This window comes from Abramis brama (genome assembly GCF_963993115.1).
Source record: "Abramis brama genome assembly, chromosome: 10".
NCBI classification, from domain to species: Eukaryota; Metazoa; Chordata; class Actinopteri; order Cypriniformes; family Leuciscidae; genus Abramis; species Abramis brama.
The window spans coordinates 371,252-385,000 of record NC_139972.1 but is presented as its reverse complement, the minus strand read 5'-3'; the positions used below and the strand labels follow the sequence as shown (position 1 = coordinate 385,000).

General features: G+C 45.0%; 1 protein-coding gene across 4 annotated transcripts in view; it reads left to right on the top strand.

Moving 5' to 3' along the window:
• Window positions 1-13,749, top strand: part of sik3 (SIK family kinase 3) — a 62,350-nt gene that overhangs the window by 30,464 nt on the left and 18,137 nt on the right. For 3 of the 4 annotated variants that reach the window (XM_084126138.1, XM_084126141.1, XM_084126140.1), the window contains 7 exons: window positions 374-445; window positions 563-672; window positions 7,293-7,443; window positions 7,667-7,819; window positions 9,981-10,054; window positions 10,729-10,851; window positions 13,492-13,633. In XM_084126138.1, the coding sequence (XP_083982264.1) occupies window positions 374-445; window positions 563-672; window positions 7,293-7,443; window positions 7,667-7,819; window positions 9,981-10,054; window positions 10,729-10,851; window positions 13,492-13,633 (825 nt within the window). The remainder of the gene's footprint in view (window positions 1-373; window positions 446-562; window positions 673-7,292; window positions 7,444-7,666; window positions 7,820-9,980; window positions 10,055-10,728; window positions 10,852-13,491; window positions 13,634-13,749) is intronic. The other variant, XM_084126139.1, reaches the window with a different exon arrangement.

The following is a 13,749-nucleotide window of genomic DNA, read 5'->3' as shown; positions in this document are numbered from 1 at the left end:
GTTGTCGCTCGTGGAACCAAATGTCGGCTGGTGTGTGTAAACGTGCAGATTAAGGGCCGGTAATATTATAATAAGATCCTCTTCATACGTCAGAAGGAGAGAGAAATCTGATCGGCTTATTGTTTGACATGCTTGCAGAGAAAGGCTCACCAGAACACAGTTACTGGGTTTCACTTTTCATGTTTTCTGGGTTGGTAGAAGCACCGAGGACCCGATTATAGATTATAGCACTTACACACGGAAAAAGCCAGATTTTGATGATATGTCACCTTTAAAGGCTGTGGAATGGAATTGTGGGGCGATTTTGTTGGAGTTGAAAGGGATTGTGGTTATGTGATAAGATATGCTCTGTGTTTGTGTGTCGGTCCCGCAGGATCTGAGTAACGCCGTCAGTATGACGGTACCGCAGGTCCAGCTCATAAACCCAGAGAATCAGATCGTTGAGGTGAGCGTCAGAGTCACATTCAGTCAGAAATAAAAAAAGTGTGGACTGAGTATCAGGACGCAGGATGGATCATCTAATCCACAGTGTGTCGTGACCCGTGTGCTGCGTGTGTTTCAGACTGACGGGCCGATGGCTCTGGACAGTGATGAGGGAGAAGAGCCCAGTCCAGAGGCGATGGCCCGATACCTGTCCATGAGGCGCCACACTGTAGGCGTTCCCGACCCCAGGTACTTCACCTCTCAGACAATGCTTGTGTTTTTCCTGTCTATATTTGCTGTATTTTACTCCAGTTGGAGTTATGGCTTAACAAGCCACTCTCACCTAACTAAAGTCCCTCTCAGTTCACTCTAAACCCCTCTCACCTAACTAAAGTCCCTCCCAGTTCACTCTAAACCCCTCTCACCTAACTAAAGTCCCTCCCAGTTCACTCTAAACCCCTCTCACCTAACTAAAGTCCCTCAGTTCACTCTAAACCCCTCTCTCCTAACTAAAGTCCCTCTCAGTTCACTCTAAACCCCTCTCACCTAACTAAAGTCCCTCAGTTCACTCTAAACCCCTCTCTCCTAACTAAAGTCCCTCTCAGTTCACTCTAAACCCCTCTCACCTAACTAAAGTCCCTCTCAGTTCACTCTAAACCCCTCTCACCTAACTAAAGTCCCTCTCAGTTCACTCTAAACCCCTCTCACCTAACTAAAGTCCCTCCCAGTTCACTCTAAACCCCTCTCACCTAACTAAAGTCCCTCCCAGTTCACTCTAAACCCCTCTCTCCTAACTAAAGTCCCTCCCAGTTCACTCTAAACCCCTCTCTCCTAACTAAAGTCCCTCCCAGTTCACTCTAAACCCCTCTCACCTAACTAAAGTCCCTCTCAGTTCACTCTAAACCCCCTCTCACCTAACTAAAGTCCCTCAGTTCACTCTAAACCCCTCTCACCTAACTAAAGTCCCTCTCAGTTCACTCTAAACCCCTCTCACCTAACTAAAGTCCCTCTCAGTTCACTCTAAACCCCTCTCACCTAACTAAAGTCCCTCCCAGTTCACTCTAAACCCCTCTCACCTAACTAAAGTCCCTCCCAGTTCACTCTAAACCCCTCTCTCCTAACTAAAGTCCCTCCCAGTTCACTCTAAACCCCTCTCACCTAACTAAAGTCCCTCTCAGTTCACTCTAAACCCCTCTCACCTAACTAAAGTCCCTCAGTTCACTCTAAACCCCTCTCACCTAACTAAAGTCCCTCAGTTCACTCTAAACCCCTCTCACCTAACTAAAGTCCCTCAGTTCACTCTAAACCCCTCTCACCTAACTAAAGTCCCTCAGTTCACTCTAAACCCCTCTCACCTAACTAAAGTCCCTCAGTTCACTCTAAACCCCTCTCTCCTAACTAAAGTCCCTCCCAGTTCACTCTAAACCCCTCTCACCTAACTAAAGTCCCTCAGTTCACTCTAAACCCCTCTCACCTAACTAAAGTCCCTCAGTTCACTCTAAACCCCTCTCTCCTAACTAAAGTCCCTCAGTTCACTCTAAACCCCTCTCACCTAACTAAAGTCCCTCTCAGTTCACTCTAAACCCCTCTCTCTAACTAAAGTCCCTCCCAGTTCACTCTAAACCCCTCTCTCCTAACTAAAGTCCCTCTCAGTTCACTCTAAACCCCTCTCTCCTAACTAAAGTCCCTCTCAGTTCACTCTAAACCCCTCTCTCCTAACTAAAGTCCCTCTCAGTTCACTCTAAACCCCTCTCTCCTAACTAAAGTCCCTCTCAGTTCACTCTAAACCCCTCTCTCCTAACTAAAGTCCCTCCCAGTTCACTCTAAACCCCTCTCTCCTAACTAAAGTCCCTCTCAGTTCACTCTAAACCCCTCTCTCCTAACTAAAGTCCCTCTCAGTTCACTCTAAACCCCTCTCTCCTAACTAAAGTCCCTCAGTTCACTCTAAACCCCTCTCTCCTAACTAAAGTCCCTCTCAGTTCACTCTAAACCCCCTCTCACCTAACTAAAGTCCCTCAGTTCACTCTAAACCCTCTCTCCTAACTAAAGTCCCTCTCAGTTCACTCTAAACCCCTCTCACCTAACTAAAGTCCCTCCAGTTCACTCTAAACCCCTCTCACCTAACTAAAGTCCCTCCAGTTCACTCTAAACCCCTCTCTCCTAACTAAAGTCCCTCTCAGTTCACTCTAAACCCCTCTCACCTAACTAAAGTCCCTCAGTTCACTCTAAACCCCTCTCTCCTAACTAAAGTCCCTCTCAGTTCACTCTAAACCCCTCTCACCTAACTAAAGTCCCTCTCAGTTCACTCTAAACCCCTCTCACCTAACTAAAGTCCCTCCCAGTTCACTCTAAACCCCTCTCTCCTAACTAAAGTCCCTCCCAGTTCACTCTAAACCCCTCTCTCCTAACTAAAGTCCCTCTCAGTTCACTCTAAACCCCTCTCTCCTAACTAAAGTCCCCCTCAGTTCACTCTAAACCCCTCTCACCTAACTAAAGTCCCTCTCAGTTCACTCTAAACCCCTCTCTCCTAACTAAAGTCCCTCTCAGTTCACTCTAAACCCCTCTCACCTAACTAAAGTCCCCTCAGTTCACTCTAAACCCCTCTCTCCTAACTAAAGTCCCTCTCAGTTCACTCTAAACCCCTCTCACCTAACTAAAGTCCCTCTCAGTTCACTCTAAACCCCTCTCACCTAACTAAAGTCCCTCCCAGTTCACTCTAAACCCCTCTCTCCTAACTAAAGTCCCTCCCAGTTCACTCTAAACCCCTCTCTCCTAACTAAAGTCCCTCTCAGTTCACTCTAAACCCCTCTCTCCTAACTAAAGTCCCCCTCAGTTCACTCTAAACCCCTCTCACCTAACTAAAGTCCCTCCCAGTTCACTCTAAACCCCTCTCACCTAACTAAAGTCCCCCTCAGTTCACTCTAAACCCCTCTCTCCTAACTAAAGTCCCCCTCAGTTCACTCTAAACCCCTCTCACCTAACTAAAGTCCCCTCAGTTCACTCTAAACCCCTCTCTCCTAACTAAAGTCCCCCTCAGTTCACTCTAAACCCCTCTCACCTAACTAAAGTCCCTCTCAGTTCACTCTAAACCCCTCTCTCCTAACTAAAGTCCCCTCAGTTCACTCTAAACCCCTCTCTCCTAACTAAAGTCCCCCTCAGTTCACTCTAAACCCCTCTCACCTAACTAAAGTCCCTCTCAGTTCACTCTAAAACCCCTCTCTCCTAACTAAAGTCCCTCTCAGTTCACTCTAAACCCCTCTCTCCTAACTAAAGTCCCTCTCAGTTCACTCTAAACCCCTCTCTCCTAACTAAAGTCCCTCTCAGTTCACTCTAAACCCCTCTCACCTAACTAAAGTCCCTCTCAGTTCACTCTAAACCCCTCTCTCCTAACTAAAGTCCCTCTCAGTTCACTCTAAACCCCTCTCTCCTAACTAAAGTCCCTCTCAGTTCACTCTAAACCCCTCTCTCCTAACTAAAGTCCCTCTCAGTTCACTCTAAACCCCTCTCTCCTAACTAAAGTCCCTCTCAGTTCACTCTAAACCCCTCTCTCCTAACTAAAGTCCCTCAGTTCACTCTAAACCCCTCTCACCTAACTAAAGTCCCTCTCAGTTCACTCTAAACCCCTCTCACCTAACTAAAGTCCCCCCAGTTCACTCTAAACCCCTCTCTCCTAACTAAAGTCCCTCCCAGTTCACTCTAAACCCCTCTCACCTAACTAAAGTCCCTCAGTTCACTCTAAACCCCTCTCTCCTAACTAAAGTCCCTCCCAGTTCACTCTAAACCCCTCTCTCCTAACTAAAGTCCCTCCCAGTTCACTCTAAACCCCTCTCACCTAACTAAAGTCCCTCCCAGTTCACTCTAAACCCCTCTCACCTAACAAAGGTCCCTCAGTTCACTCTAAACCCCTCTCTCCTAACTAAAGTCCCTCCCAGTTCACTCTAAACCCCTCTCACCTAACTAAAGTCCCTCAGTTCACTCTAAACCCCTCTCACCTAACTAAAGTCCCTCCCAGTTCACTCTAAACCCCTCTCACCTAACTAAAGTCCCTCCCAGTTCACTCTAAACCCCTCTCACCTAACTAAAGTCCCTCCCAGTTCACTCTAATCCCCTCTCTCCTAACTAAAGTCCCTCCCAGTTCACTCTAAACCCCTCTCACCTAACTAAAGTCCCTCAGTTCACTCTAAACCCCTCTCACCTAACTAAAGTCCCTCCCAGTTCACTCTAAACCCCTCTCTCCTAACTAAAGTCCCTCCCAGTTCACTCTAAACCCCTCTCACCTAACTAAAGTCCCTCCCAGTTCACTCTAAACCCCTCTCTCCTAACTAAAGTCCCTCAGTTCACTCTAAACCCCTCTCTCCTAACTAAAGTCCCTCTCAGTTCACTCTAAACCCCTCTCTCCTAACTAAAGTCCCTCAGTTCACTCTAAACCCCTCTCTCCTAACTAAAGTCCCTCTCAGTTCACTCTAAACCCCTCTCACCTAACTAAAGTCCCTCTCAGTTCACTCTAAACCCCTCTCACCTAACTAAAGTCCCTCCCAGTTCACTCTAAACCCCTCTCACCTAACTAAAGTCCCTCCCAGTTCACTCTAAACCCCTCTCTCCTAACTAAAGTCCCTCTCAGTTCACTCTAAACCCCTCTCTCCTAACTAAAGTCCCCCTCAGTTCACTCTAAACCCCTCTCACCTAACTAAAGTCCCTCTCAGTTCACTCTAAACCCCTCTCTCCTAACTAAAGTCCCCCTCAGTTCACTCTAAACCCCTCTCTCCTAACTAAAGTCCCTCTCAGTTCACTCTAAACCCCTCTCTCCTAACTAAAGTCCCTCAGTTCACTCTAAACCCCTCTCACCTAACTAAAGTCCCTCTCAGTTCACTCTAAACCCCTCTCACCTAACTAAAGTCCCTCCCAGTTCACTCTAAACCCCTCTCTCCTAACTAAAGTCCCTCTCAGTTCACTCTAAACCCCTCTCTCCTAACTAAAGTCCCTCCCAGTTCACTCTAAACCCCTCTCACCTAACTAAAGTCCCTCAGTTCACTCTAAACCCCTCTCTCCTAACTAAAGTCCCTCCCAGTTCACTCTAAACCCCTCTCTCCTAACTAAAGTCCCTCCCAGTTCACTCTAAACCCCTCTCACCTAACTAAAGTCCCTCCCAGTTCACTCTAAACCCCTCTCACCTAACAAAGGTCCCTCAGTTCACTCTAAACCCCTCTCTCCTAACTAAAGTCCCTCCCAGTTCACTCTAAACCCCTCTCACCTAACTAAAGTCCCTCAGTTCACTCTAAACCCCTCTCACCTAACTAAAGTCCCTCCCAGTTCACTCTAAACCCCTCTCACCTAACTAAAGTCCCTCTCAGTTCACTCTAAACCCCTCTCACCTAACTAAAGTCCCTCAGTTCACTCTAAACCCCTCTCTCCTAACTAAAGTCCCTCAGTTCACTCTAAACCCCTCTCACCTAACTAAAGTCCCTCAGTTCACTCTAAACCCCTCTCTCCTAACTAAAGTCCCTCAGTTCACTCTAAACCCCTCTCTCCTAACTAAAGTCCCCCTCAGTTCACTCTAAACCCCTCTCACCTAACAAAGGTCCCTCAGTTCACTCTAAACCCCTCTCTCCTAACTAAAGTCCCTCCCAGTTCACTCTAAACCCCTCTCACCTAACTAAAGTCCCTCAGTTCACTCTAAACCCCTCTCACCTAACTAAAGTCCCTCCCAGTTCACTCTAAACCCCTCTCACCTAACTAAAGTCCCTCTCAGTTCACTCTAAACCCCTCTCACCTAACTAAAGTCCCTCAGTTCACTCTAAACCCCTCTCACCTAACTAAAGTCCCTCAGTTCACTCTAAACCCCTCTCACCTAACTAAAGTCCCTCCCAGTTCACTCTAAACCCCTCTCACCTAACTAAAGTCCCTCTCAGTTCACTCTAAACCCCTCTCACCTAACTAAAGTCCCTCAGTTCACTCTAAACCCCTCTCACCTAACTAAAGTCCCTCCCAGTTCACTCTAAACCCCTCTCACCTAACTAAAGTCCCTCCCAGTTCACTCTAAACCCCTCTCACCTAACTAAAGTCCCTCAGTTCACTCTAAACCCCTCTCACCTAACTAAAGTCCCTCTCAGTTCACTCTAAACCCCTCTCACCTAACTAAAGTCCCTCTCAGTTCACTCTAAACCCCTCTCACCTAACTAAAGTCCCTCAGTTCACTCTAAACCCCTCTCACCTAACTAAAGTCCCTCAGTTCACTCTAAACCCCTCTCACCTAACTAAAGTCCCTCTCAGTTCACTCTAAACCCCTCTCACCTAACTAAAGTCCCTCAGTTCACTCTAAACCCCTCTCACCTAACTAAAGTCCCTCCCAGTTCACTCTAAACCCCTCTCACCTAACTAAAGTCCCTCCCAGTTCACTCTAAACCCCTCTCACCTAACTAAAGTCCCTCAGTTCACTCTAAACCCCTCTCTCCTAACTAAAGTCCCTCCCAGTTCACTCTAAACCCCTCTCTCCTAACTAAAGTCCCTCAGTTCACTCTAAACCCCTCTCACCTAACTAAAGTCCCTCAGTTCACTCTAAACCCCTCTCTCCTAACTAAAGTCCCTCCCAGTTCACTCTAAACCCCTCTCACCTAACTAAAGTCCCTCCCAGTTCACTCTAAACCCCTCTCTCCTAACTAAATTCCCTCCCAGTTCACTCTAAACCCCTCTCACCTAACTAAAGTCCCTCCCAGTTCACTCTAAACCCCTCTCTCCTAACTAAAGTCCCTCCCAGTTCACTCTAAACCCCTCTCTCCTAACTAAAGTCCCTCCCAGTTCACTCTAAACCCCTCTCACCTAACTAAAGTCCCTCTCAGTCTACTGATGTTGTATGTGTGTGTGTTTCTCAGGGCAGAGATACAGGAGGATCTTCAGAAACTGGCCCCTGGGTTTCCTCGTGTGGCCCCTCAGCCGCCCTTCCCTCAGCTGGTTCCCACTATGGCACAGATGCATCTAATGCCCACCCAGAACATGCAGCCAACACAGCAGCTGGAGTACAAGGTACAACACACACACTCACTCACTCACTCACTCACTCACTCACTCACTCACTCACACACACACACACACTCTCACTCACTCACTCACTCACACACATACATACTCTCTAACTCACACACTCTCTCACTCACTCACACACTTGAGTGAGTAACACTTCACAAGTACACCATGCTTGGGTAACTCCAGTGATGCTGATGTGACGTCCCTCTGTGTGTGTGTGTAGGAGCAGTCTCTGCTGCAGCCTCCGACTCTTCAGCTGCTGAACGGTATGGGTCCTCTGGGCCGCCGGGCGTCTGACGGTGGCGCTAACATTCAGCTTCACGCGCAGCAGCTGTTGAAGAGGCCGCGCGGTCAGTCGCCGCTAGTCACCAGCCCGGTGAGATACACGCAATCCCACAATCCCTCATGCTTAGCTGCGCTTCAGAAACACATTCCATGGCATCATGTGTAGGGTTGGGTATCGTTTGAATTTTAACGATTCCGATTTCGATTCTGCTTATCCGAATCCTAATTTCGATTCCAATAAGGTAAAAATAAAAACTTAGATATCATTCACATTTATTCTTATTGCAAAACATGTAATTATATCTGAATATCATGAACAGAAATCAACAGGCTGAAGAACACTCACACGAGGAGCGTTTGCCTGTGGATTAAAAACACCATAGAAGAAGAACTAGCAGAACTGATATACACTTCAGGCATTATTAAAGACAGTAAACATTCAGTAATTAAACAAGAACAAATTAAAAATCAGCAATCGCTACAAATAGACACAACTGAACAAAGTTACGATTGAAATAAATTGTTTTAAGGTTTTCAGGTTCAGAAACTGTAATCAAATGTAAAATAACACTGCAGTTTATCAATAAAATATGCATTACAAATATAGTTACAGAAGTTATTCAGTGAAGAACGAGTGAATTTTCTGAGCGGGAATATTAGTGTTATTATAGAGCAGGAATATTAGTGTTATTATAGAGAGGAATATTAGTGTTATTATAGAGCGGGAATATTAGTGTTATTATAGAGCGGGAATATTAGTGTTATTATAGAGCGGGAATATTAGCGTTTTTATAGAGCGGGAATATTAGCGTTATTATAGAGCGGGAATATTAGCGTTATTATAGAGCGGGAATATTAGCGTTATTATAGAGCGGGAATATTAGCGTTATTATAGAGCGGGAATATTAGCGTTATTATAGAGACGGCAGGAATATTAGTGTTATTATAGAGCGGGAATATTAGTGTTATTATAGAGCGGGAATATTAGTGTTATTATAGAGCGGGAATATTAGTGTTATTATAGAGCGGGAATATTAGCGTTTTTATAGAGCGGGAATATTAGCGTTATTATAGAGCGGGAATATTAGCGTTATTATAGAGCGGGAATATTAGCGTTATTATAGAGACGGAATATTAGCGTTATTATAGAGACGGAATATTAGCGTTATTATAGAGCAGGAATATTAGTGTTATTATAGAGCAGGAATATTAGTGTTATTATAGAGACGGCAGGAATATTAGTGTTATTATAGAGACGGCAGGAATATTAGTGTTATTATAGAGACGGCAGGAATATTAGTGTTATTATAGAGACGGCAGGAATATTAGTGTTATTATAGAGACGGCAGGAATATTAGCGTTATTATAGAGACGGCAGGAATATTAGTGTTATTATAGAGCGGGAATATTAGTGTTATAGAGCAGGAATATTAGTGTTATTATAGAGACGGCAGGAATATTAGTGTTATTATAGAGCGGGAATATTGGTGTTATTATAGAGCGGGAATATTAGTGTTATTATAGAGCGGGAATATTAGTGTTATTATAGAGCGGGAATATTAGTGTTATTATAGAGACGGCAGGAATATTAGTGTTATTATAGAGCGTGAATATTAGCGTTATTATAGAGCGTGAATATTAGCGTTATTATAGAGCGGGAATATTAGCGTTATTATAGAGCGGGAATATTAGCGTTATTATAGAGCGGGAATATTAGCGTTATTATAGAGCGGGAATATTAGCGTTATTATAGAGCGGGAATATTAGTGTTATTATAGAGACGGCAGGAATATTAGTGTTATTATAGAGCGGGAATATTAGCGTTATTATAGAGACGGCAGGAATATTAGTGTTATTATAGAGACGGCAGGAATATTAGTGTTATTATAGAGAGGAATATTAGTGTTATTATAGAGCGGGAATATTAGTGTTATTATAGAGCGGGAATATTAGCGTTATTATAGAGCGGGAATATTAGCGTTATTATAGAGCGGGAATATTAGCGTTATTATAGAGCGGGAATATTAGCGTTATTATAGAGCGGGAATATTAGCGTTATTATAGAGCGGGAATATTAGCGTTATTATAGAGCAGGAATATTAGTGTTATTATAGAGCAGGAATATTAGGCTGCTGTCACTTTAAGAGCTGCATGGATCCAATATACTGATACACATGAACACAGAAAACAGAGTCTCTCACCCTTCAATGAAGCGGATTTTGAGTTCTGATGTGTGTGTGTGTGTTTGTTAGCATCCAATTCCCGCCGTGGCTCCAGTGGACGAGGAGGGATCCGACGCCGAACCGGATCCGGAGGCTGTTCAGAGGTACGGTGTGTGTGTGTGTGTGTGTGTGTGCATGCAGACGCTTGTGTTTCCTCAACCAACTCCAACACACACTCCCATTCAGACACACACAGGTGTTTGAAGAGCGTGTTGGAGCGCGGCATTCTCTGGTGGCGGTTTGTGTTTGCGTTAGTGTGTGTGCGAGTGTGAGTGTTGTTGAGTGAGTGTGTTGGTTGAGTGAGTGTGTGAGTTTTGTGAGTGAGTGTCTGCGAGTGAGTGTCTGCAAGTGAGTGTGTGCGAGTGAGAGTGTGTGTGTGTGTGTGTGTGTAAGTGAGCTTCTGCTGCGCTGGGAGCTGGTCTTGTGAAGTCGTGAACTTTCAGTGCTTCAGGCTTTAGTCTCTCTCTCTCTCTCTCTCTCTCTCTCTCTCTCTCTCTCTCTCTCTCTCTCTCTCTCTCTCTCTCTCTCTCTCTCTCTGTCATCAGCATCACTTTCTAAACCGCCTCTAAATTCTTCCGAGTCTAAAGTGACCTCTGACCTCTTGTGCCAGTCGACGGCAAGTTTCCCTTCTGTGGCTTTGCTTCTGTCTAATCGCTTTGCAAAAATGCCCGGCTAAAAGGCAGAGCGGAGCCGCTCTGAGTCTGTGCCGATTGGATGAGTGGCCCGTCAGAGGCTGGCGGCAGCCAATCAGAGCCTGATCCTGATTCCTGTGGTCCAGGTATCTGGCGAACAGTTCCAAGCGGCACACAACACACGGCACGGGTCCCTGTCACATGACCAGCGAGCTCTCGGACACACAGAGAGCCCGGCAGAGGGGCTGGACCCCCGAACAACACTGCCGGTGAGGGACACACACACACACACATGCACACACACTCACGCACATACGCACACACACACACACACTCACAACAACATATATACACACTCACACACACATGCACATACACACACATGCACACACTCACACGCACATGCATGCACACACATGCACACACTCAAACACACACACTCACACAATCAGACTCACACGCGCGCACACACATAAACACAAACATGCATACACACATACTCACACACACTCACATGCGCACACGCGCGCACACACTCATACAATCAGACTCAAACACATGCACACACACACTCACCCTCACACACAAATGCAACATTAAAAACAGCAGTTTTTGAAGCTGTAACATTACTAACTTGAATTGTTACATTATCTGACACTTCAGTACACATAGAAAAACCTAACAAATGGTCAAAATAACAACTAAAAATGTTAAAACTTTACTAAATGATTTTATAATATCTAAATAGATTTCTGAATGCAAACTGAAACTGGCTTTAGGACCCAGCGGAACAGCTCATTTGCTCCATATAGAGATATAAGGCCATCTAGAGTCATGAAATATCATCTTATATTATTATTTCCACAAGAGATCGGCAAAGACTCCCAATGGAAGATATTTAGAGCTGAATAAACAGGGTTATCTGTGAAATGATGAGGGAAAATGTGAAGAATGTGCTTAAATTATTCTTTATTGATAAAATCTAGTAGTTTAAAGGTAAATACATATTTTTTTTTATTACATTAAACATAGAAAAAATATTATCGAAATGAAATTAAATAAGCATTAAAAAAAAAAAGCATAATTTTAGGGCTTCGGGTCATTTTGACCTGCGAGGGAAGTATGAGGGTTGATAAATGTAAAATGTAATGCATTTTAATTAAAAACTGCAATAGATGTTGAAACGCTGCTCTGGAAATGACATCAGAGGAGCAGATCCTGCTGACTTCCTGTCTGCAGAGGAAGTGAGGTCACAGAAGCGTCAGGATGAAGAGGAAGTGTTTGGATGAGTGAGCATACGGTGACCCTCATGAGTTTAGCTTTGACCTTTGACCTGTCTCCGGTCATGTTCATTAAGGAACTGCAGGACTGACTTGCGATCGCTGTACGAAACGCCTGGACGTGATTGGTCTGCTGCCTCTGAGTCACATGTCAGATCTGTGACGTGTTTCCGTCTCAGCGGAGCGTTTGTGAGTGTTGTGTTGATGTTCGTTCCACATGCTGAGGCGTAGCGGTCCATCTGAGCACTCGACTGATTTAGAAGATGATGATGATGATGATGATGATGATGATGATGATGATGATGATGATGATGACGGGCCACAGTTAAAGGGAGAGTTCACCCAGAAATGACAATTAGCCCATGATTTACTCTCCCTCAACTCATCCTAGTGTGTGACACTCTTCTGTCAGACGAACACAATCTGAGTTATATTAAAAAATGTCCTGACTCTTCCAAGCTTTATAATGGCAGTGAATGACTGTTTACGTTTTGAAGTCCATAAAAGTGCATCTGTCCGTCATAAAAGTGCATCTGTCCGTCATAAAAGTGCATCTGTCCGTCATAAAAGTGCATCTGTCCGTCATAAAAGTGCATCTGTCCGTCATAAAAGTGCATCTGTCCGTCATAAAAGTGGATCTGTCCGTCATAAAAGTGCATCTGTCCGTCATAAAAGTGCATCTGTCCGTCATAAAAGTGCATCTGTCCGTCATAAAAGTGCATCTGTCCGTCATAAAAGTGCATCTGTCCGTCATAAAAGTGCATCTGTCCGTCATAAAAGTGCATCTGTCCGTCATAAAAGTGCATCTATCCGTCATAAAAGTGCATCTGTCCGTCATAAAAGTGCATCTGTCCGTCATAAAAGTGCATCTGTCCGTCATAAAAGTGCATCTGTCCGTCATAAAAGTGGATCTGTCCGTCATAAAAGTGGATCTGTCCGTCATAAAAGTGGATCTGTCCGTCATAAAAGTGCATCTGTCCGTCATAAAAGTGGATCTGTCCGTCATAAAAGTGCATCTGTCCGTCATAAAAGTGCATCTATCCATCATAAAAGTGCATCTGTCCGTCATAAAAGTGCATCTGTCCGTCATAAAAGTGCATCTGTCCGTCATAAAAGTGCATCTGTCCGTCATAAAAGTGCATCTGTCCATCATAAAAGTGCATCTGTCCGTCATAAAAGTGCATCTGTCCGTCATAAAAGTGCATCTGTCCATCATAAAAGTGCATCTGTCCATCATAAAAGTGGATCTGTCCATCATAAAAGTGGATCTGTCCGTCATAAAAGTGCATCTGTCAGATGCACTTTTATGGACTTCAAAACGTAAACAGTCATTCACTGCCATTATAAAGCTTGGAAGAGCAGGACATTTGTTAATATAACTCAGATTGTGTTCGTCTGACAGAAGAGTGTCACACACTAGGATGAGTTGAGGGAGAGTAAATCATGGGCTAATTGTCATTTCTGGGTGAACTCTCCCTTTAATCACAGTGTCACTCTAGAGCACGTGTGTGTGTGTTATCTGGAGCTGAAGCAGCACACTCGGGGTTAATGGATCTGTGTTGGAGTCCTCACCGCCACATGAGCTCACACACGTCTTATAAACGCAGAGCACCTGTGTGTGTGTTTCAGGTCGTCGTATAAAGACTGCAACACCCTTCACCTGCCGATGGAGCGCTTCTCTCCGGTGCGACGCTTCTCTGACGGAGCCGCAACCATCCAGGCCTTCAAGACCCAGATGGAGAACAACAGCCTGATCCGCCAGCTCAAACAGGTACACACACACACACACACACACACACAGCTGGAGAACAACAGCCTGATCCGCCAGCTCAAACAGGTACACACACACACACACACACAGCTGGAGAACAACAGCCTGATCCGCCA